Below are 25987 nucleotides of genomic sequence, written 5' to 3'. Positions count from 1 at the left end.
AGACGTGGGTGGAGGCAGTAACGACCTATGGTGTAGCTGAGGATATGGCCCTTGATATAGTGTAATGGCGGAACAGGATTCATGTAGCTGACCCCAATTAGTTGTGACAAGGGTTTAGATGATAATGAATGGTGAAATAGGATTTTGTAAAGCTGATCCAAATAGTTGCGACAAGATTATGATGATGATGAATGACCAGCACTTGTTAGAAGACACAGACTTTATGTCCCATACAAATCAATCATCACTAGAATGCGCAAACCACATCCCAGGATCTTGTATAAGACGAGTTAAATGCTATTTAAACTGGCATGAGTTTTATATTGCATAGTTTCACTTTCAGTGAGGGATATCAGTCACACACACAAGTAAAACTAACATTGCTAGCGATACTGGTCATTAGTATTCTTTGCATCTTGGAAATGGACTAGAACATAGACAGCGATGTCTCACACATCTAAGAGCCTATTTGATAAGTGGGAATCCATGTGAAAAAAAGGAATTCATAATCATTATTTTCCAATGTACAATTAAGATATGGATTCCAGGGGATTCCATTTTAAGTGTTTTCTTTTTCTTTTTCAAATTGCAAGTGGAAATATCCACTTCATCTCACAAGGGTCGCCTTGGATCTTGTGCTTGAGAATTGTAGAAGTGAAAAAGTATAATGATTGCATCATGGAATCCATGATTTCCTTTTCAAATCAAACAAGAGAAAACATTAATGAGTACACTTTTTCTTTCCTTCTATATGGATTCCCACTTATCAAACAAGCCCTAAGATATTACAACCAAATCAAAAGCCGACTCATCCAACAAGAATGACTAGTCATCAATCATCATAACTAAGATGTTTCCCTCTTCTCATGCATCCTTTTGAGGACTTTCATCTCACCATCGAGAAGGCTACTGCACTTCTAGAAGAGAAATGGAATGCTACTCACAAAAGTAGGATTCCAAATCTTACCCAATGGTGTAATAGCAAGTTGTGTGTGAGATCCAGGCCATTCATGAGGTGGGTCCCATCATGTATGCACCATTGGCTAGAATCAGACTGATCCACTCATCAAGTGGGCCACCCATGTATTAAAAAATGGACCGTTAAAAAGGATTGACCAGGTCCACATTTGGCATAGACAAAGTATTTACCTAAAGACCAGATGGTAAGATCTCACACCAACATGGAACATTGACACTTGTGGGAGAGTAGCATTTAGAATCCATTATTGGCGCATGTGGCTATATTGGTAGTAGGGTGCAAGGCACATGATGCATGGACGACATTCAGTTCGTTCATTAAAAGGATGGATGAAAAAAGGAGTAAAATTCCTGATAAGCCGGCTAGCTGGGCACTATAACCATCAAATAAAATATGGTGGGCATTGTAACCTTCAAGAGAGGTGGGCCATTTGGTTCATTCATTGAAAGGATAAGAGAGGTGGGGCATTCAGTTCATTAAAAGTCTTGAGGATAAGAGAGGTGGGTCATTCAATTTATTCATTAAAAGAATGGATGAAAAAAGAAGTACAATTTCCCGATAAGTTGGGGACAGTAACCATCAAACAAAATCAATTATCACAATTTAACAAACCCAAACTAGATCCACATCCAATCAAATAAATATGGTATGCATTTCAATTTGCTCCTCTGTCATAGGATATGTGAGCACCTCAACAACATTTATGGGAGTCTGTAATGCAGGGGCATTTTCACACTAGGCTCGAGTGGGTGGCCTGTGGGGATGTAGGGGCATACTCGGGGTGGGCGGCCCATGTGAGGCGGGTGGCTCGTATGAGGCGGGCCCCACCGTGTGAGGCGGGTGGCTCGTGTGAAGCGGAACCCATGTGAAGTGGGGCCCACGAGGAGGGTTCAGCTGAGGTCCTAACCCATGAGATGTGGGGCCTGGGCTATAAGATAAAGGGATCGATTCACCATACTCTATCAATTCAAGCTTTTAAAGCAAGTGGTTAATTGTCCTGCATCAAAGTGGTATCAAAGCAGGAGGTCTCATGTTCGAGACTCCTCACCGGGGATAATTAATTTAGGGGCATTTTCACAGTAGGCTTAAGTGGGGTGGCTTGTGGGGTGTAAGGGCACACTCGGGGTGGGCGGCCTGTATGAGGCGGGTGGCTTGTGAGAAGTGAGCCCCACCCTTGTGAGGCGGGTGGCTCGTGTGAAGCGGAACCCATGTAAAGTGGGGCTCAAGAGGGGGGTTCAGCAGAGGTCCTAACCCATGAGATGTGGGACCTGGGTTATGAGATAAATGGATTGATTCTCCATGCTCTATCAGTTCGAGCTTTTAGAGCAAGCGGTTAATTGTCCTGCATTAGTCTATATCTTACCATCTTCCTTTGTAAATCATGATTCCTCTGATGCTTTCCTCTGCATAGAAGAATGGGTAAAAACAACCCTTGGCTAGTGGTTATGCACTTGTGCTGGAATTTTAAATCAACCAGTTTCATGATGGAAGTTGAATAATTTTGTTGGATCCATTTCAGTATTAGATCTCTTTAAGAACAAAAGGACAAGTTGCATTTTACTAGGATTCATTTTGTTATGTCATCTCTTGCTAGATAGAAATTTAAGAAGAAATGCAAAGCTTTGAGTTAGCACAGACAGAGATCACACTATCACCTTTCTACCAGTCAGCATGGTACCTTGTCATTGTGGGAGTCAATTATTGCTAGTGGCCACACTGTTTGCAAATCCCACAATATAATTTTCCCATCATAAGATGCTGAAAGCAAACAAAAGCGTGACTCGGCATGCCACTTGCAAGGTGTGATCCAAGATGAGTGTGACGAGAACTGAAAAACAGGAGACAGTTCCTGGCTTATGGGGATCCCATATCCTAAGAATGGGGTCAGAGCCACCAGCAGGATGAGTGCAGTGCCTTCGCCACCAACATGAAGGCTGTTAGTTAAGGACTTCCCATAAACCAAGTTCAAGGAGTCTTTTTCTATTTCAACGTCCCATCATAAGATGCTGAAAGCAAACAAAATCGTGACTCGGCATGCCACTTGCAAGGTGTGATCCAAGATGAGTGTGACGAGAACTGAAAAACAGGAGACAGTTCCTGGCTTATGGGGATCCCATATCCTAAGAATGGGGTCAGAGCCACCAGCAGTATGAGTGCAAGGCCTTCGCCACCAACATGAAGGCAGTTAGTTAAGGACTTCCCATAAACCAAGTTCAAGGAGTCTTTTTCTATTTCAACGTCCTATCTTCTAAGAGAATGACCCCAAGATATAGAATATATATAGTTTGATGTTATGCCCCCCACCCCCCCTAAAATTGGGATTCTTCATATAAGGTTATCTTAGCATCCACTTTGCTCTTCTTCATTAGTAGATCACCTTTAGCATCAAAATATATATTTTTTCCATAGATGGATAAAACAGTCACAAGAACCTGTACTTGGTGCATGACACATCACACAGCACTTGGGACATGAGATATGGTGCATGGTGCAATTGATGCAGGACACATGATTTAATACCTGCATGCAACGTAGAGATTATGAAAGAGTCCATAAAGTAATTCAATTAACAAAAGATGCTAATCCACCAAGTAATTAAGAGTAAACAATAAGAAATAAAACCTGATTTAACCTAAATCACACGCCCACATGCTAAGAAATCATATAAATCAATTAAAACTAGGCTTGATGGAAGGATAGAACTTTCAATTTAACATAGGCATGTTCAACACTCAAGGTAATGACTAGTAGGTTTTATGATTAGGGTTATGAAAATTGAAAATTTAGGGTTCATGGGAATTGGGAATTAGAGTTTTTATAAATTGGGGAAAATAAAAAATTGAAGATCTAAGGCTTAGAAGGTTATAATGGAAGGGAAAAGAGGAAGACAAGAGAAGAAGAAGAAGAGAAAGAGGAAGGATGTACCTAGGGGAATCGACCACCAAACAAGATAAAACATAAAGAAAGCAAGATCAGAGTCTAAGGGGCTTAGATCTAAAAGATTCAGTGGCCCGATGACCTGATCGACAAGATCCAATGGTTGGATCGACACGAAATAGAAATCCTATGACTAAAATAATCTCCTAAGTAGCCCACATGCATCATCCCAAGGTGGGGTCTTCCTGATGCACATCCAATGCATGTGGGGTCTTCAAAATGGCCCGGCGGGCCCCATCTGGAACTCATCTCCCATCCACAAAGAAAGTTGCGCTAATGTGGGTGGTCTTCTCCGTCTTTGGTACACTCGAGTAGGTCCTTTGATGTCCCCATCAATTCTTCTTGGCTAAAGAGATTTCACCACCGGTGAAATAAAGCTGCAGTGATGCTCGAGGAGATTTGAGTCTCGTCGCTGAAACTCTGCCTCTGTGATCCACATACTGTTTGATTTTGGTTTGCCCTTCCACTTGACAAGATACTCCTGGTAACCACCATGTCGTGTGGAAACCGCTTCTTCGTCTAAGATATCCTCCATCTCCTCTCTTCTCATAGGTATGGATGGTACGTACAGATGGAAAAGTTTGAGAAGAGGGGTCAGGTAATGGCCATGGGTTTTGGGACAGGTCCGGGGCATCATCATCAAAGTTCATGTGAGGGTTAGGGGAATGTCTATGAAATGGTACAAGATCTTCCACATTAAATATGGAACTAATACCTATGTTAGGTGAAAGATCTATCAAGTGAGCATTCAAACCTAATCTTTTTAAGATTTTATATGGTCCAGTGTTACTGGCCTGTAATTTTTTTATGGTTCTCTGTGGAAACATTTTTGGACGTATTTTAATCATGACTTCGTCACCCATAACAAACTCTTTAAACCTATGGTGTGAGTCAGCAATCATTTTGTATGTTTCATTACTTGTATTGATTCTTTTTCTAATCTCAGCATGCAAGTCATGCACATGTTGTGTAGATGCATGTGCAGACTCTAAAGGCCTATCGAACACAGACGTGGGTATGCAATATATAGGGGTCCTAAGCTCATCTACTTGTTTTTCCAAATTCACTTCCTCCCCAGGACTCATTTGATCGTGATGAAGGTTTAGTAGAGTCAATGCGTGAATGTTCCGCACGAGTGTAAGCTCATCCGGTATGTCCTTTGGAATAACAACACTGGCCTCCTCTGATACCAAACTCACCTCAGATGGTAACTTTACACTACCCTCGGGTGTAACCTCAAGTAGCATCTCTATAATAACCTTAGGTGTGACCTCACTTGCCATGTGGGCATACAACATCAAATCAGTTTTAGTCTCTCTTTCAGACTCTTTGGCATTAACTATAGGAAGAGACTCAAGTTGGAGTTTCGTCACACCTTCAAGACCACATTTCGTGACGTCCTCCTTTTTCGAGGTGCTTTTGGGCGAGAGAGGCTTCAAGACAATCCTTTTGCCTGCATATAGAAACAAACACGTATTCGAGCGACCGAACGGTGTTGGTCCCTGTCATACAACCAAGGCCTGCCCAAAATGATGTGGTCTATATCCATAAGCAACACATCACACCACAACATGTCCGTATAGGAACCAAACTAGATGGGAATGGGACAGCACTAAGAAACATGAATCAAATATACATCAACCCATGAGACTCGATAGGGCTGAGGGTGAGGAATGACTAGCATCCATAAGCGGTCCACGGTGCGAGCAGATACCACATTGATGCAACTGCCACTATCAATGATCACTTTACAGATTTTGCCACCACACTTTGCATTAGTGTGGAAAATTGAATTCCTGTGCCAATCATCACTTTCTACAATTTGGCTTAAGGCGCGACTAATAATTGCAAGTAGCACAATTTCAACTCCTTCAATGTGATCCCCGACTTGTGATTGGACGTCTTCCCCAATGTCGGGGTTCGCTTGAAAGGGGGCTTCAAGCCGATTGATGCGCACATTGGTCACGGTCAATTGAGTCGTAATGGTCTTATTATGCGCTTTAATAGCCGTTAGACGATTGTTGATAGCGTTAAGGGCATCGGAAATCTGTTCTAGATTCATAGTGAGATGTAGGCCAAAACCATACCCTGAACGAGTGGGCATACACAAGGATACTCTAAAGGAAACCCTAGGTCCTAGGACGATGAGATGACAATGATAATACTAACCTAAAGATCACGCTAGACACACTAACCAGAAAATTCAGTAAGTCGCTATCCTCAAATCTTATGTTGAAAATTCAGCAAGTTAGAAATCTAAGGGTGCCAAACTGAAAATTCAGCACGGGTGTAATCCAAAAATACACAAGCTGAAAATTTAGCAATGTGACAACCTGAAATTACTATGCTGAAATTTCGGCAATGGTATAAATGAGGCTGCGAACTGATAATTCAGCAATAAGATACTCCAACAAAAATTCAGCAATATGGTCCTATATGCAATCCATACTCTACTAACCCTGATGTGACTCTAACCTAGATTCAACACAAAAATCTTATGTTAAACCTGGCTCTAATACCAAATTTGATGCAGGACACATGATTTGATGTTATAGCATGCAATGTGGAGATTATGAAAAAGTCCATAAAGTAATTCAATTAACAAAAGATGCTAATCTACTAAGTAATTAAGAGTAAATAATAAGAAATAAAACTTGATTTAACCTAAATCATTTGCCCACAGGCTAAGAAATCACATAAATCAATTAAAACTAGGCTCGATAAAAGGATAGAACTTCCACTTTAGCATAGGCATGTTTCACACTCAAGGTAATGACTAGTAGGTTTTATGATTAAGGTTAGGAAGGGAAAAATCTGAAAATTGAAAAATTAGGGTTCATGGGAATTTGGAATTAGGGTTTTTATAAATTGGGTAAAGTAGAAAATTGAAGTCTAGGGTTTAGAAGGTTATAATGGAAGGGAAAAGAGGAAGACAAGAAAAGAAGAAGAAGAATATCTTTCAAAGAAGAGATAGAGGAATTATGTACCTTGGGGAATCCACCACCAAACAAGCTTCTACCCTTCCACAATTTAATTGGAATGGAGGGGTTTTTTTTTTGAAAAAAACCCTAGAAAATAAGGAGGAAAACTCCTTCACACAAGAGAGCTTCTCTCTTCTTCTTTTTTTTCTTCTCAAATCTCCACTAGGGTTGGAACTCCACCCACCCTATGATTTTATAATTAAAAATTCGGCATAATTACAACTATGTCACTCACTTAAGTGAAGTAGCCCATCATCCAAAATAAGAAAACTAAAACATTTATTATCAATCCCAACCATCAAATAACTCATAAAAATAACCAAAAATAAATAAATTCAAGAAAGCAAGATCAGAGGCCGGATGGCCTGATCGACAAGATCCAATGGTCAGATCGACACGAAATTGAAATCCTATGACTAAAATGATCTCCTAAGCAGCCCATGTGCATTATCTCAAGGTGGAGTCTTCCTGATGCACATCCAATGCATGTAGGGTCTTTAAAATAACCCGGCGAACCTCATCTGAAACTCGTCTCCCATCCACAAAGAAAATTGCGCTGATGTGGGTGGTCGCCTCCGTCTCTAGTACACCTGAGTAGGTCCTCTGATGTCCCCGTCAATTCTTTGATGGAGGACAATTAACCATTTGCTCTAAAAGCTCGAACTGATAGAGCATGGCGAATTAATCCATTTATCTCATAGCCCAGGCCCCACATCTCATGGGTTAGGACCTCGGCTGAATCGCCCTCATGGGCCCCAAAATCACATGGGTACCGCCTCACACTAGCCACCTGCCTCACACGGGTTAGGCCCGCCTCACACGAGCCACCCGCCTCACATGGTCCGCCCACCCCGAGTGTGCCTCTGCATCCCACGGACAACCCCACTCAAGCCCGGTGTGAAAATACCCCTGCATTAGCAATGCACAAAAGAAACATAAATGATGGTTGAAGTTTGAATTCAAGTCATTTGATGAAAGTGATGCATTAAATAGAGTATAGGGTAAGAGAAGATGAAAGTGCATCGATAATATGACATCTAGTGATTGATGTACCTCAAGGAGGGAAGGAAAATGATGAAAAAGCTACGACGGCTGAGAATGGTAGAAAGAGGAGTGATCTAATAGCTCAGTGAATTTTTATGATTTTCTAAATAAGGAAAAAGGAATGATAATTCATTTACATCGACCTATGTCAAAAGATCCTACTAGTCATGAAGAGGTCACAAGTGCATCTGATTTTCTGAAATGGCCTAAGGCAATGAGAGAAGAACTGAATACCATACCGAAAAAACAAATGAAGTATAGACATTGACAGATCTCCTCGAGGACAAAAAGCCAATAGGCTATAAATGGGTCCTCAAGAGAGAGCACAAGGTGAAAGGCTCCTTGGATAACTAAAAAGCAAGATGAGTTGCCCAGGGAATTATTCAAAGCCTGGAATATTCTATTCGAGCACATACTCCCTTGTGGAATTCTTATCGCTAAGAATATTGATTGTTTTGCTTGCATAGCATGATTTGGAGCTATTCCAAGTGATGTCAAAGCTACAAATTTAATTTTATTTTTTGAAGGATGAAGCAATGTTATTAGGGTCAAACAGCCAAAAAGAAAACAGAACAACAAATAAAACAAAACCAAAAACCAAAAAACAAAAAGAAAGAAAGAGAAAATACAACCAAAATGCCCACAAAAAGACCCAAAAACAGGAACTCAGCCTGCCCACTCCGATACATACAAAAAAGCCCGATTGAGGACCCTGCCTGAAGGACACCTCTGGTTCCAAAAGCAACAATTGATTCTTTCCAACCAGATAGGCCACAGCAAAGCGAGCAGAGGCAGCCTCCATTCGATGCAGTCATAAGATCCTCCCCCTCCCTCATGCCAAGTTCTAAAAAGACAATCAATAGAACTAGACATCACCCAGCAAATGCCCGCCAATCGAAGAATACCCAACCAAACCACTTTAGAGAAGGAGCAGTGTATAAAGACTACATTCCTACATGGAGATCTTAATAAAGACATCTACATGAAACAATCGGAAGGGTTTGAAATCAAAGGGTTGGAAGAAAAAGTATTTCAGGCTTTCAGTTAAAGAAGTCCCTATGTGGGCGAAAGCCCTCAAGCTAGGATATGTTTTAAACAAATTGGACCCTTAAGAACTACTAATGGAGAAACATGGGAGCAATCTAGACTTGGGCATACATGCTGAGCAGCAGAGATTCTAATGACTGTAAGTCATTAAGCATAGGTAGCATCCAGGAATGGAGTAGCAGTATGGAGATCTAAAGTGACTAGTAGGCCATTAGGGCCAAGACGGCCAGATTGGGAAGTGGACCATGGTTTAGACATAGGTTGATACATTACAGACTTGGGCAAAAGAACATATAACCAGATTTGGGATGAGACGGGGTAATCCAAATTGGGTAAATAATACATAAGTAAACCTGCAAGTAGACCACGTGGTGTTAACATGGGGAATACCATTTTTTTTAAAAGAAAAAAAAAATGTTAACATGGATTATCCATACTTGGCGAAAAGATGGGGAAAAGATATTGAAGTCCCATATTATGGAGAAGCAATATGGGAAGCCTATGGTGATCATTGCAGATAAGCTTCAGTGGCCAAGTGGGAGATGTTGGCACATGTGGCCATATGGCTGCCTGGGACAATGCACACAGTGCACAGCATGTGATGCATGACATATACCACATGGAACACGATGCTTGGCATATGGCACATGCCGCATGGTGCATGGTGTGCGATGCATAGCACATGGCACAATCCTGAAGGGCATGGTGCATATTGTGATGCATGGCACATGGCCCAACAAACAAAGGAAACACAAATGACAGTTGAAGTTTGAATACAAATTACCAGTAAAGAAAGATTGAGGGTTAATATCAACCAAAATGCAAAGTCAAGGGACACAACACAAGGTCCAAGGGAAGCAATGTGAAGTCCAGGGGGGTGCAACACAAGGTTGAAATGCAAAGTCCAAGGGGAGCAACAGAAGTTCAGGGATGTTGTCATTTACCTTCACTGGATGGTAGATGACTCTTGTGAAAAGAGACCACAAAATCTCTATATACAGGACAAAAGGGGAACTTGAAAACATTGAAATTTGTTAATCGTTCATCCTGTGGTAATCAGTAAATGGCAATACTTGAGTCGTCTTGCAGTAAGAATCTCAATTGAAATCTGTCTTTGGAAGAGAATAGGAGATCCCCATTGTCTTAATGGGATTTTTGACAGTATGTACTGTTATATACAGCCATATTCAGATATCATAGCACATACTCATTTTTCACTTGCTATAACTCACTACGAGCAATCATCTTATTTTCCTCATCCTTCTTGCTAATTGTCAACAATATGCAAATGCAGATGATCACACTAATTAAGACTTACAGCAGGATCTCAAACTTGTCGAAACAAGCGAGGGATCTGCTGTTTCACATGTTCTAAGTTCAATCATAAAGGAATGTAAGTATCACAATGTCAACATCAATATGTTGTAATGAGATGGAAAAAAAAATAAAAATTATCAGTTGTCATTTTACATGCCAAAATTATGGTGTCTAGAATCTTGATACTGGTAAAAAAGAGTTAATGACCATTCCGATCTATTGAATAGATCTAGTATCAAAATATGGTCCCAGTTAGATCTTCTAAGTTGTTTGTATTGCTGAACCATTCATTACAAATCTTATCATATGCTTTAACAAGGTAATATTCACTCTTACAGTTGAAAAACATTTCCATTAATACATGTTTTGTTAATTGAAACTGTTAGATGCAATAATTGATAGTCTTTGGTTGATTGCCTATCAAGAAGTCTTCTTTAGGCAGTTCATACCATACACACAGTGTTTCAATCTACAGTTTCATTGTTCAATGTCTCAGAAATCAGAATTAGCATGAGCTTCCATGGACTAAAGGTCTAAACATTGAAGAAACTTACTCCACGTTGAATTCGGCTTAGCACTTTTGCGATATCCAAATAACCTTCTTCAGAAAATGCAGCATGCCACCTTCTTGCACTAAGAGTTTTTCCAGGCTGAATAAATAGAGAGCGAGGTCATAAATCTGTTCAGGAGTCTCATAAGCATGTCAATAAGACCTTAAAAGAGAAGCTAATGTGCAGAAAATAGCAGATTTTCAGTGGGACACTAAAGCATCATGGTAACTTTAAAACCTTCCAGAAAATGCTTGAATCTTTATTCTAAAAGGTATCCGGCAATGGGAATTCAAATACCTACAATATAGTTCCTGTCATTCAAGGAAAATGCATAACGATTACAAGACCACACATGACATTGAGATGGACTTTTTTTTTTCTAATTTATATAACAGTGAGGCAGACTTGTTCTATTTCAATATTATACTCTCTTTTTTCTTTTTCTTTTTGAAGATTTATTTCAATATTATAATCAAGAATGGCTTACATAACATGTACATAGGATTCCTGACATTTAAGACATGCATACGCATCGAGATCATAGAATTCAAGGGGAGACCTCAAATTCAATGGCTTTACATCATCAAGTCTCAATGTAATGCATTTCGAGTGAAGCGAGAGCCAGATATTGTTCGAGGACCAAAAGGAGCTGCAAATGGAAGTTTGAAAGAGGAAAGAAGAAATTAAGATAGGAAACCTGCTTCCCGAACATGTTATGCCCATTGTGATTCCAAGCTGTGAATAAATGGATGAGGAAGAATAACAAATGGAGTGGTTTTGAAAAGATAAACCACCACCACATGTGGATGGATTAATTGAATTTGTATGCTAGGATATATGATGATGGAAACTATCCTGGGATACTGGATGATGGAAACTATCCTAGGATGCAAGATAAGTGATCAATTTACACATTAATTTCACCTATCAACATGTAAAATCAAACATAACCATATAATAGATTCAACAATTCAGATTTATAACACGAAAGTCCTACATTATCACATACACGGTGCACGAAAATATAAAATAATTCAAGAGTGGCCCACTTGGACGTAGGGACTTTCAATCTAGCGTGGGTAGTGCAACAATCACGTGGATAGACAAAGATGCAAGCAAAATTCTGGTTTGGGGTAAGTTTCACAAAAATTCATATTTTCATTAGGGTTTTGTATTCATGAATGGAGATTTAGGAATGGGGTTTTTAAGGATTCAAAGGATCTAGGGATTAGGAGTTTTGAGGAAAATCAAAGAGGGAAAACCCCAAACAGGGGCCCACACGTGTCTAGGTAAAGGAGAAGAAAGATAGGGAGGATTGAGTGAGATTTTGATGAGTTTAGAAGGTTGTAATGGAAGGGGAAGGAGGAAGACGAGAAGAAAAAGAATACCTTTTGAAGAAGAGAAGAGGAATGATGTACCTTAGGGAATCCACCACCAAACAAGCTTCTACCCTTCCACAATTTAATTGGAATGGAGGGTTTTTCACAAACCTTAAAACACAAGAAGAAAAAATCCTTCACACAAGAGAGCTTCTCTTTTTTCTTTCTTCTCAGTAACACTACTAAGGTTGGACCTCCACCCCCTAGTGTTTTTATAATTAAAATTTTGGAATAATTACAACTATGCCACTCACTTAAGTGAAATGGCCCATCATCCAAAATAAGAAAATTAAAACACTTATTATCAATCTCAACCGTCGAATAAATCTTAAAAATAATAAAAAAACATAAAGGAAACGAGATCAAGATTAGAGTCCAAGGGACCTAGATCTGCAAGATCTGATGGCCCGATAGCCTGATCGACAAGATCCAATGGTCGGATCGACACAAAATAAAAATCATACAACTAAAATGGTCTCCTAAGCAATCCACATGCATCATCCTAAAATGGAGTCTTCCTGATGCACGTCCAATACATGTGGGGTCTTCAAAATGGCCTAACGGACCCCATCTGGAACTCATCTCCTATACACGAAGAAAGTTTTGCTGATGTAGGTGGTCGTCTCCGTCTCCGGTACACCCGAGTAGGTCCTCTGATATCCCCATCAATTCTCCCCAGCTAAGAAGAATTCACCACTGGCAAAATAAAGCTGTGATAACGCTCAAAGGGTCAAGATCAATGTGTTGGAACTCTGCGTCTATAATCCAAGTGTTGTTTAACTCCGGCCTATTCTTCCACTTCACGAGGTATTTCTAATATCCTCCATGGCAGTTAGAGACCGCTTGGTGGTCCAAAAAATCCTCGATCTCTTCTTTCCAACCAGGTAGTGATGGAAGAGAAGGCAATGTGTGGAAAGTAAAGTCTGGTAAAGGCCATGGGTTGGGGATGGGTCAGGTACACCATCATCTGGGATAGGAGAAAGGTTTGCAGGAGGGCTAGAAGATAGATGTGTGGGTCTGTAACACACACAAGGTCCTCCACATTGAATGTTGTACTAATGTCCATGTCAGATGGAAGATCCACCACATACGCATTACAGCCCACTCTTGTCAAAATTTTATATGGACCTGCACTATGGGCATGCAATTTCCTCACAGTTCCCTATGGGAACTGTTCAGGCCTAATGCGGACTATAACGTAGTCATCAACCTAAAGCTCCTTAAACCTACGGTGTGAATCTGCAGAGATTTATACTGTTGATCAGTGTTGTCATGTGCGACCGCATATGCGCATATCCATATGCAAATTGCATATGTAATCATGGCACATATGCGAAAATATGTGATCGCATATGCAATGTATGCGATCGCATATTGACCCGACCGTGGCAAATTAATTTTTAATTTATTTTATTTTTTGGAAAAAAAAAAACAAAAACAACATTTTGCCTGTAGAAAGGCACTTCTAAATCTCATCCATTTGCAATATTCTCACTCCAAAACTCTCTAACTCTCTTCTTCTCTTACATTTCTTAATTACAAGAGGTCTCTCTCTCTCTCTCTCTCTCTCTCTCTCTCTCTCTCTCTCTCTCTCTCTCTCTCTTACAATGTCTCTCTCTTGGAAGTTGGAAGATCAAGATTCAAGCACTTTTAAGTTTCAAGGAAGATAGCTTGTTGATTTTCTACAATAATAAATAAATAGCTTGTTGATTTTGTTGTTACTTCTTGTTAACTACATTATTGAATGTCGATGATTTGATGTTTAATTAATTTTCTCTCTCAAATGTATTTTAAATATGTAAAATTAGTTATCTATAAACTTAGAAAATTTCCATATATATATATATATAGGTACTATGCGCTCGACCTCACGATAAGCTCCCATGAGGTCGAGCTGTGTGGGCCCCACCGTGATGCGTGTCGACCATCAACACCGTGCATTTGATGGGTCCCCTCTAAATTATGGGATATCCCAAAAATCAGCCGTATACGGAACTCAGGTGGGCCATACCATTTAAAATCATGTGAAGACACCGTTAAAACATATAAAAGCACTTGGTGGGGCCCACATGAGTTTTGAATGCTGCTGAAACTTGGTCTGAACCCTCATCCAAGTGGGACACACATAATGGATAGGCTGGATTTGCAAACCAAATCTCGGTGGGCCCAAAAAATGATTATGAATGTTTTAATGGTGCACGGCCCCTCCCCAATTCTGTATGTGGTGTGGCCCACACAAGTAATGGATTGACTTGATTTTTGAGACTTAGGCCCACGATGGAATGGTGCATCTGACTGATGGGGTAGATGTTCGAAACGCATCACGGTGGGGCCCACACAGCTCAACCTCATGGGATGGACTCGTGAGGTCGAGCGCATAGTACCTTTTCCCTATATATATATATATATATATATAATTTAATTTTTTGATTTTTTTTTTTTAAATATGTGGTCGCATATGCGATTGTGCGATCACATATGCGCATAGGCATATGCAATTGTGCGATCACATATGCACATAGGCATATGCGATTCGACAACATTGATGTTGATTACTGACATTAATGTGCTTCTTGATCTCACTATGCAAATCATGAATATGCCATGCAAATGCGTCTGCGAACTCAAATGGCCTTTGTGAAACGGACATGGTTATGAGATCTACATGCGTTCTAGGCTTGTACCCAAATACTATCTCAAATGGACTCATTCCTGCGGACCTATTGATGGAATTGATGTATACAAACTCGGTTATGGGCAAAACCGCATCCCAGATCCTAATATGGTCTCCCACCAGACATTGTAGCAAATTGCCTAAGCTTCGATTGATAACCTTCGTCTAACTATCAATTTGAGGATGGCATGCCGAAGAGAACTATAACTTAGTCCCCATCATGTGTCATAGAGCTTTTCAAAAATAACTCATAAACCACACATCTCGATTTGACACAATGGTCTTCGACAAACCATGTAGACGAATTATCTCCTCAAAGAATATCTTTGCCACATCGGTGGCATTAGATGTTTTAAAACATGGGCGAAAGTGAGCCATTTTTTAAAAACGGTCCACAACTACAACAAATGGAATCGTGTTTTTTAATTGTCTTGTGGAGCCCAAGCACGAAATCCATGCTATTATCAACCCATGGGGCATGGGGGATTAGCAAAAGTGTATATAAACCGGTGTTTTGCTTCCTCTACTTTGCTAGCTGACAAGTCCTACATTGCCCTATAATGTTAGCCACGTCTCACTTGAGACTTGGCCAATAAAAGCTCTCCTCTACAAGGAAAATAGTCATGTCATGCCCAAAATGACCAGCTATCCCTCCGACATGAAGCTTCCAAACAAGAAAGTCACAGAGGGATGTACGAGGCATATACAATTCATCACCTCTAAACAAAAACTCACTGACCAGGACAAACTCACTACTACCCCTATACTGACCATCTAACAACAATACGTACACCTCCCCAAAATGTGGGCAACTAGGATAATCTTCTTTTAAATGCTCAAACCCAGTGACTTCAACGCTCATGGAGTGGAGTAACGCAACCCTACGACTCAATGCATTGGCAGGTTTATTTTCAACCCCAACCTTGTGCTTCAACACAAAAGTGTACTCCTGGAGAAATTGGACCTACTTGGCATGCCTTGGGTTCAACTTCTTTTGTGAGTTGAGATAGCACAAAGCCTCATGATCAGAAAATAAGACAAACTCTTGCGGTAATAGATAATGTCGCCAATGGCGCAAGGACTGCACTGCCACATAAAATTCCTTGTCATAGGTAGAATATTTTTGTTTCGCTTCATTCAATTTTTCGCTGAAGAAAGCAACAAGGTGCCCTTCCTGACTAAGCACTCCACCTATACCTACACCAGACATATCACAAGCGGCCTCAAAAGCCTTGGAAAAATCTGAAAGTCGTATGACATGAGCTTTAGTCATGACCTTAATCTCCTTGAATGACCCAGAGGCTACTTTAGTCCATTGGAACTCCCCTTTTTAATGCAATCGGTAATAGGAGCCATGATGGAACTAAACCCTCTAATTTACTGTCGATAAAAGGTGGCTAAGCTGTGGAACCTATGCACCTCATGAATATTACGCGGCTCAGGCCAATTAATTATGGCCTTAACTTTCTCGGGATCCGCACACATGCCCTCAGATGACACAATAAAACCTAAGAAGATGACATTACTAGACAAAAACAAACACTTCTTGAGGTTGGCATATAACTTCTCTGCCCTAAGGATCCCACACACTTGCCTCAAGTGGTGAAGGTGTTGTTCCTTGGTCATGCTATAAATAAGGATGTCATCAAAGTACATGACTAAGAATTTTCGTATGAAGGGTCTCAACACTTGGGTTATCACCCGTATAAATGTACTTGGGTCATTGGTCAGCCCAAAAGGCATTACTAGACACATCTTGAAGGCCGTTTTCCACTCATCACTTGGTGAATATGGATCTTAATGATACCCAGTCTTGAGGTCTATTTTGGAGAAAATTATGGCATTGGCTATCATGCCCAACATATCGAGACGCAGTATAGGAAACTGGTACTTAATGATAATTTTGTTGATGGCCCTGCTATGCACACACATACATCACGTGCCATCCTTCTTGGGTGTTAGAAGGGCGGGCACGGCACATGGACTCATGATCTCCTGAATGAATCATTTCCTAAGAAGCTCATCAGCTTGCTTCTTGAGTTCTTCATGCTCTGTGGGGTTCATTCTGTAATGAAGAAGGTTTGGGAGAGACGACCCAGGGACTAAATCAATGACATGCTAGATGTCCCTCATAGGTGGAAGCTCATCCAGGAGGTTGTCAGGAAAGACATCACTAAACTCATCCATCACTGAAATCACCTCACTAGGCAACTCTACACCAACCTAGGGGGTAGCCTCTCTAGTCACGAGGGTATACACCTCTGAATCTTTCCTAGTCTCTTTCAAATTCTTTTGCACTAATGATATGAAGAGACTTAGGTTTGGGCTTCCTCAAAGTTCCAAGATTACCCTTCTAGGTGATCTCCTTCTTTTCCGGTATGCTCTTGGGTGGAAGAGGACTCAATCTAATTTTCTTACCCTAAAACACAAATGTACAAATATTCGAGTGACCGAATTTTGTAACGTCCAAGTCAAATAACCAAGGCTTACCCAAGATGATGTGGCCGACATCCATGGGAACTACATCGCAAAACAACGAATCCTTATACGACCCAAGCTGGATGGGGATATAACATCGTTGTGAGACCGGAATGGAGGACTCATCAACCCACGACACTCTGTAGGGCTGAGGGTGAGACTCAACTTTCAAGCCCAGTCCGCTCAGGGTGCTAGTAGAGACCACGTTGGCACAACTGCCACTGTCCACGATCACTATACAATTCTTTTCTCCACACTTGGTATAAGTGTAAAGGATCGTGTTCTTACGCCAATCATCATTTTCTTTATCTTGGACAAAGGCGCATCTGACTACTGCGAGAGTGTAGGTCTCCTGATCATCAAATTCATCATCACTAGCACCAATATCAGGCTCATGTTCCTCTATGTCACAATTGTTCTCGTCATCCTCATCTGCCTCATTTATCATAAGAGCTTTACCTATTTCCTTGTTTGGGCATTCCTTTGCGAGGTGACCATAACCATTGCAACGAAAAGACTACATGTGCTCACTTCCCTTTGAAGTAGTGCTGACTAGACCCTTACCTTTAACATCTTTGTTATAGGTGGGAGCACCAGTGATGCAGGACATGAAAATTAAATATGATATGCAAGATTTCAAGCTTTCAATCACACTAATTTTAAAACAATCACAAAAAAAATTCCACATCCCACATAGAAGTCAAGCTTTCAACAAGGGGAATCTACGAGGGTCCAAGCCTACACATGTTAGGGCTGAATCAATTAAAAATTATAGACCAAACAATGCTCAAAGGATGGTAGATTCATCCACACATGCAAAGGATTATTTCCCAATCCAAGGGATTCTCACGCTTCAATTCGGGAAAACCTAGGGTTTCAAAAGTGAAATAGAACTTGGGGTTTTGAGATGATCTAGGGCTAAGGTTATGGAAACAATGCGAAAGAGGAGTGAAATAAAGACGAGAAGGAACCTGTGATCAACCCGCACGTGTGAACAGCAAACCTGCTTGACGCACGTGTGCATGGCAGCCAGCACGTGTGTGGGGCCCACGAATCTGGAATCGGCCAGCTAGGGCCTGATTGGCCAGGGATGAGCCACCTTCCCTCCAAATTTCAGGTCAAACAGATGTCGGTTTGAATACGGTGCTCCGCCGAAGTTTCAGCCTTCCTGCAGGGCCAGATTCTGGAAATCTACTGTAGGGGAAAGATTAGCCGCAAACGTAGGTGGATTTGATGAGGGGATGGCTGTAGGAGATGAAGAATATAGAGGGTAGGAGATGGGAGCGATTTAGGATGGTGTGGCTTCGCACCACGGTAGCTAGCCCTTCGAAGAATGGAGGATTTCGCACCCAATTAGGTTTTCACAACTCAAAGAATTAGAGAAGCAGGAAAACGCAAAATTTTATTAATCATTTCCATGAGAAAAAAGACTACAATGGGGACCTATTTATAATAAAATTCTATACCCCAAAACTCGCGCCATGTGCGCAACCTATTACTTAGAGATAAAGTAATCAAAAATAACAACTAATCAAAGTAAACTAAATTGTTCATAATGTTTTTAATAACACTAATAACCAAAACTCAAAGTATTAGATCGTTTAGAATGGTAGGCAACGATCATGAGAACCCATGGTGGGATTCACATGACGATCGATTCCACTCTAAGGAATCAAAACGTAGTCCTCTAATTAGGAGGCCCTCCCTAGACGTCGTCATCGATCCAGATCGATAGTGGGGCCCTCCTCCTTGCGTACATACGTAGGGGGAGCTTGCGTATGCGCGTGATGTCCCCATCAACCAGTTCAGGATTTGGTTTGGCTCCCTAGGGAGCAACCCTGTCACTGGAATTACGAGACCCAAACCGCTTCACGGTCGGTTGCACTAGGTATCATTCAAGATCCTCTACCCTAAGGTAGGCCTCCGCTAGCGTACCAACATCATGAGGAATGAGTTCACGCCTAATCTCAAGGCACAGGCCCATCCTCAAACAAGACAAGGTCACAGCAGGTGACTCGTCTACATCACATCACATCATGTACTCTTTGAATCTCTCGATGTAATTCGATACAGACATCGATCATTGACTCAAGGACTGTCATTGGTCCAATAGGCGATCACGTTAGGAGAGCGAGACATATTTTTCTTTAAGAAGTTCTTTCATCTCAACCCATGATGTAATGGGTTCATCTCCTCGCCACTCTGCCTTTTATTCTGTATTCGTCCAGAACAACTTGGCTTGACTCGTCAACTTCATCTTAGCGAACCTCGCTCGATGGCGATCTGACATATCATGCCACTTGAAGTGGTCTATGTCAGCTAGCCAATCAAGGAAATGCTTCGGGTTCAAGCGACCATCAAAACTGGGAGCATCGACTTTGACGCTCTTCATAACCCTTTCCTCAGGGTTGTAATGATTCCGCAAGTCTCTAGGAGGTACGTGGGCGTGCGGTCCTACATGACTTACTCCCTGACCAAAGTTCCTATTACGACCCCTAATGGGCTCTACTGGGATTGGACCTTGCTCAATTAGGTGCTCATTCGCAGGCTCTCCTGCTGAAATTGGTGGTCTTCCCCGGTGTCGGGGGTACCGTGAGAGGTAGCTTCTATCCGCATGATACACTGATTGTTGGCAGTCAATTGCGCGGTAGTGGTCTTATTGTGCATCTCAATGTCCATCAAACGGCAGTTAATCTTTTCGAGAGCCTCGGGAATCTGATCCAAGTTCATGGTGGGGAGTAGACCAAAACCACGACCTGTTCACGTTTGCATACACTAAACGACCCTAATGAGAGACAACTGATGAGGACATCATGTCATGTACACTCTTGCATACGTATCAGAGGAGGCGGGCCACACTGATTTCCCTGTGGCTAAGCGAGTATCCATAATCATGCTGAGGACCCCATGTGCATATGTGACTATCTGGAAGACCCCATACTAAGAAGATGCACATGGGCTGCTTTATGGAGTGATCCAGATCATTAGATTGGATGGACGTGACAATCGAGCCGTTGGATCACGTGATCGGGCCATTGATCATGAAGCATCCACACTAGTTTTTCTTAAATTTTACTAGCTTATAGGATTTAGTTTTGTTTATGTTATATTTGGACACCATTATGAGTGTTTTTAGTTGATTTTAGTTAGATTAAGGTTCTTTTTGTCAAATTTCACAAAACAGGTGCTTATTGTAATTTTTGAACTTTCTTGAAATTATAAAAGAGTGTGGGCGTGTGAACCTCTCCCTCATTTGATTTTGTGATTTATTTATTTTTTTTTAAAGAGAGAGAGAAGCTCTTGCTCTCTTCTTCCATCTCCATGCGATTTAAAGATACTTCCATGCGATTTGGAAGGGAGATTGGTGCGAGGCTAATCTCCATCAACGAAAGTGCGAGGTCTCCATCTATCCCTACATCACCTTCTCTTCTCTTCCATCAAGGTATTTTCTTCAAATTCTTCGATTCTCCCATCATAAGCCTTTATCTTTTCATAAACCCATCTTTCCTTTACCTATCCACGATCCCAAACCCTAACCGACCTAACCCATCCATCACACGCCACACGTGTGACCATACGGCCACACATGTGAATCCTTCGGGTTGGCTTGTACGGCCACACCTTGCCCTCTTTGGCTTTCCAGCATTCTTATATCAAAACCCCTTTCTTCTATTCTCAAAACCCTGACCCTAAAGTTAAAATCCCTAATTTTCCTACTTTCCCAAATTACTCAAACCCTAATTTTTTACCCTAGGTTGTATTAGGTTTTTTATTTTGAAATAGACTATATCCTATGCTAATTAGATGTCCCTACATCCATTAGATCCTAGTTTCATTTTATTTAATGATCTTGTGTGATGGTGTTGGTAACTTATGTTAGGATTATGCATGATGTTCTTTTAGTTTTAATGGGATTCGTAATAATTATGGCAATGCTTGTGTTTATTTGTTAATTGTCTTAATTCTGTTACTTGATCTCACATGTTACTTGGTTCATGCATCAGTCCTGCGTTAACAACCTATCTCAATGTGTACTATATGATGAATGCGGTGCGGTGCAAAAAAAAAAAAAATCAGATTTGACGGCGATCGATATAATACTATATGATGCACATGTGCTCTATGTATGATGACCCTTAGTACCTTAAACCATTTAGACAGCCCTATAATGATTCTAATAAGGCTAAAATTGAAAATTCAACAACTATGTGTCTTAAAGTTACTAAATCTAAAAATTCCAACTACATAGGACTTTAAAAATACCCAAGCAGAAAATTCAGCAAGGTATATGCGACCTATATGCTCTACTATGGGTATAGGAATTTTTTCAAACACCTACCCTACGCTAGATCTAGTCTCTGATACCAAATTTGATGTAGGATGATGGAAACTATCCTCGGATACAAGATGAGAGATCAATTTACAAATTAATTTTAGTAATCAACATGTAAAATCAAACATAACCACATAATATATTCGACAATTCAAATTTATAACACGAAAGTCCTACGTTATCACATATGCGGTGCATGAAAATATAAAATAATTTATGAGTGACCCACTTGAAAGTAGGGACTTCCAATCTAGCATGGGTAGTACAACAACCACGAGGATAGACAATGATGCAAGAAAAATTCTGGTTTGGAAAAAGTTTCACAAAAATTCATATTTTCATTAGGGTTTTGTATTTATGGATGGAGATTTAGGAATAAGGTTTTTAAGGATTCAAATGATCTAAGGATTATGGAGTTTTGGAGGAAAATCAAAGAGGGAAAACCCCAAACGGGGGTCCACACGTGTCTAGGTAAAGGAGAAAGAGATGGAGAATTGAGTGGGGTTTTGATGGGTTTAGAAGGTTGTGATGGAAGGGGAAAGATGAACATAAGATAAGAAATATATATATATATATATATATATATATATATATATATATATATATACACATATATTTCGAAGAAGAGAAAGAGGAAGGATGTACCTTGCGGAATACACCACCAAACAAGCTTCTACCATTCCACAATTCAATTGGAAGGGAGAGTTTTTCACAAACCCTAAAACACAATGAGCAAAATTCCTTCACACAAGAGATCTTCTCTCTTTTTTCTTTCTTCTTAATAACACCACTAGGATTGGACCTCTACCCCCCTATGCTTTTATAATTAAAATTTTGGAATTAAAAATTCAGAATAATTACAACTATGCCACTCACTTAAGTAAAATGGTCATCATCCAAAATAAGAAAACCAAAACACTTATTATCAATCTCAACCATCAAATAAATCCTAAAAATAACAAAAAAAAAAAAAAAGAGCAAAATCAGAATCCAAAGGGCCCAAATTTAGAAGATTTGGCAACCCGATGGCCTGATCGACAATATCCAACTGTCGGATCAACACGAAATAAAAATCTTATCACTAAAATTGTCTCTTAAGAAGCCTACATGCATCATCCCAAAGTGGGGTCTTACTTATGCACATCCAATGTATATAAGGTCTTCAAAATGACCCGACAGGCCTCGTCTGGAACTCATCTCCCATTCATAAAGAAAGTTGCGTTGTTGTGGGTAGTTGTCTCCGTCTCTAGTACACCCGAGTAGGTCCTCTGATGTCTCCATCACTAAGGTGAGGCTTAGTGGAATTGCCAGCGGGAAAGCATGTCATGGGAGAAGCCTAGATGGCAATTCCTTTGTAAGGAGAGTGCAACTGGTCTCTTTGCTCCTTACAAGTTGTATTCAAGTGGGGGCTTGTATACCAGATTTGATCGAAAAATAGAAGAAACAAATGAAAGCTGCATGAGAGTATTTCCCACTTTGAAATTCAATTTTGCATTGAATGAATTTCAGTTTTCTACCCACATTACATTGTTGTCAATACCACTTCAATTTACTTGCAAGATCATGGAAAGCAGGATATACAAACATACGATTGAGATAAATGAAGTTGGTGCTGTTTCTTGTGTCTTTAGCAAACAAATAAATACCCTATTACTCACAACCTACCCAATTACATTATAGTAAGCCATCATGCTTCATGGAACGTAAAGCTAAACATCCTCCCACAAAATAATATAAAACACTGAAATTAAAACCAGACTTTCAAATGAATGAGATAACAGAACATAAATAGGAGAATAAATGGTTTTAAAAATTACCTTGGGCTTGAATTTGGTCTTTGGAACATCATCCTGACATTCAGGTCTCACTGCATAGAAAGTCACTGTTGTCATGTGAACTTTCGGAACCTAATAAAAAAAAAACCAATTAATTGATATAAGGCTCTCAAATCTTTGATTTCCCACATCTCATCGACATCCTCAACAAACATAACTTCAAACTTCTGTACAAAATCAACGTTTTTCTGGGTAATCCATATCTTCCTAACAATATGAGGTATTCTCTCAACAGACTACCTTCAATTTCACTTGAAAAACCCAAATCTTCAACTTTCCATATCCTGACCTTTTTCAGAAAAATAAAAATAAAAATCAAACCTTCAATTTTCCATATCTAATCAAAATTTTCATGCCAAACCTAAATCTTTCAAACTTCACCTAATCCACAATTTCTTAAAGCAAAACCTTATTCTTCCATATATAACTTACATTTTCTCGAAAGGCCTAAAACTTCAAATTCAATATCTAGGAAACAGTTTCTAGCCAACAAAGTTACAATTTTTACTACAAAATCACCCTTATCATGGCAAACCCGACTTTCAAAACCATTTTTTTTTCTTTTCAAAAAAAAAATCTGAAATTATCCGTCTTGAATCAATTACCAGATTTCAATTTCTGTATCTAATCGAAATTTTCTAAACAACCCAAATCGTCAATTTTCAATATCCAACCAATATTTTCCTCAAAAGACCCAAATCAGAATTTTCACAACAAACTCAAACCTTCCATTTCCGCTGTCTATTCTCCACATTCTCAAAGAAGAAAACTTCAACTTTCCATACCCAAACTTCAATTACAGAAAGAAAACAAAAAAAAAAAAGCATAAACCACGAGAATTTGAACGAAAAGTCTGTGGAAAGAAGCGAAAACTACACCACCAAAATCATTAAAAAATCACCCAAATTTGCGAATTTTCCATTTTTAAGGATGAAAAAACAAAACATCCAAACGATTCTAATACCAACTTAAGAGAGAAAGGATAAAGAAAAGGATCGATTATCGGTCTCTACCTTTAACTGAGCTTCGTCAGATGCAGCTAAACAACGGTCATCGGGCCGTTACTGGGCTCTCCCGTGCTTTCGGACGGTAGGGATTTCGCGGGGCGCGATGACAGAGCTGCAAGGGATTTAACGGATTTCAACGAACTTGTACGGAAGCGATCGATGCCGGAGATTTCAAGGGAGGAAAGGAAAAAAAAAAAAGAGTCAAAAGAGCAAATGTGAAAAAAAGGAAATGGGTTTCGTTAGAAAGAAAGGCGAGAAATCGGGACATTTTTAACTGTTTCTGTTTAGATTTAGACAACGATATCACGTGTGTATGTTTTTAGTTTGTACACGTGTGGCTTATTTATAGTTGTCCGTAGGGCCCGAACCCGGTTGACTCGACCCGACCAGGTCGGGTTGTCAGGGTCCTCGCCGTTGGGTTGGGTTCAGGTTGAAAAAATTCAGGTCGGGTTAGGTCAGATTAGAAATAATTATATATGTTTGAGTCAATTTACACACGTGTGGCATATTTCTAATTATCCTTAGGGCCCGAACCCGATTGACCCAACCCGACCTGGTCGGGTTGTCAGAGTCCTCGCCTAGGCGTTGGGTTCAGGTTGAAAAAATTCAGGTCAGATTAGGTCGGGTAGGAAATAATTATACATGTTTGGGTCAAGTTGCACACGTGTGGCCTATTTCTAATTACCCTTAAGGCCCGAACCCGATTGAACCAACTTGACCAGGTTGGGTTGTCAAAGTTCTTGCCTTTGGGTTGGGTTAGGTCAGGTTGGAAATAATTACATATGCCTGAGTCAAGTTGTACACGTGTGGCATAATATTAGTTACCCTTAGAGCTTGAACCTAATTGACCTAACCCAATGTCGGGTCATCAGGGTCCTCGCCTTTGGGTTGGGTTCAGGTTGAGAAAATTCAGGTTGGGTTAGGTTGGGTTGGAAATAGTTATATATGTTTGGGTCAAGTTGAGGTTGGGTTGAGTACAGAGGACCTTGGGTGAGGTGTTGTTGGGCAACTCATGTTGGAACTTTTGGGTGGATGGGATTGCAGGTTGGTTCCTCTTTAGACTGGGTTCGGCTCGGGTTAGCTTTCAACTGACCTAACCCACCCCTGCATTGTACCCTAATAAGTGTAGGCTTACACTTGGTAGCCCAATTGGAATACAGGTTGGGTTCAGGTAGAGAAAATTCAGGTCAAGTTGGGAATAATCACGCATGTTTGGGTTGAGCATGGAGGACCTTGGGTTAGGTTCTGTTTGGGCACTCGTGGCTGGAATTTATGGGCAGATGGGATTGTGGGTTGGTTCCTTTCTAGGCTAGGCTCGCCTCGGGTTGGCCTTAAACCAATCTAACCAACCCGAATTATGCCACTAATTATTGTAGGCAGCCCAATTTGAATACAGGTTGGGTTCAGGTTGAGAAAATTCAAGTC

The 25987-nt window shown here is 40.4% G+C and overlaps 1 protein-coding gene across 2 annotated transcripts in view; it reads right to left on the bottom strand.

Moving 5' to 3' along the window:
- The window catches only part of LOC131240427 (rab GTPase-activating protein 22-like), a 40516-nt gene extending 15698 nt beyond the window's left edge, over positions 1–24818 (bottom strand). The window contains exons 1-3 of one of the 2 annotated variants that reach the window (XM_058238650.1): positions 24569–24818; positions 23538–23627; positions 10860–10955 (exon numbers count right to left, since the gene is read on the bottom strand). In XM_058238650.1, the coding sequence (XP_058094633.1) occupies positions 10860–10955; positions 23538–23612 (171 nt within the window). In that variant the 5' untranslated portion in view covers positions 23613–23627; positions 24569–24818. The remainder of the gene's footprint in view (positions 1–10859; positions 10956–23537; positions 23628–24568) is intronic. The other variant, XM_058238651.1, reaches the window with a different exon arrangement.
- Between the last annotated feature and the right edge of the window lie 1169 nt (positions 24819–25987).

Source organism: Magnolia sinica, chromosome 3, assembly GCF_029962835.1.
Source record: "Magnolia sinica isolate HGM2019 chromosome 3, MsV1, whole genome shotgun sequence".
Classification (NCBI taxonomy): Eukaryota; Viridiplantae; Streptophyta; class Magnoliopsida; order Magnoliales; family Magnoliaceae; genus Magnolia; species Magnolia sinica.
This window is presented reverse-complemented; position numbering and strand designations above follow the sequence as displayed.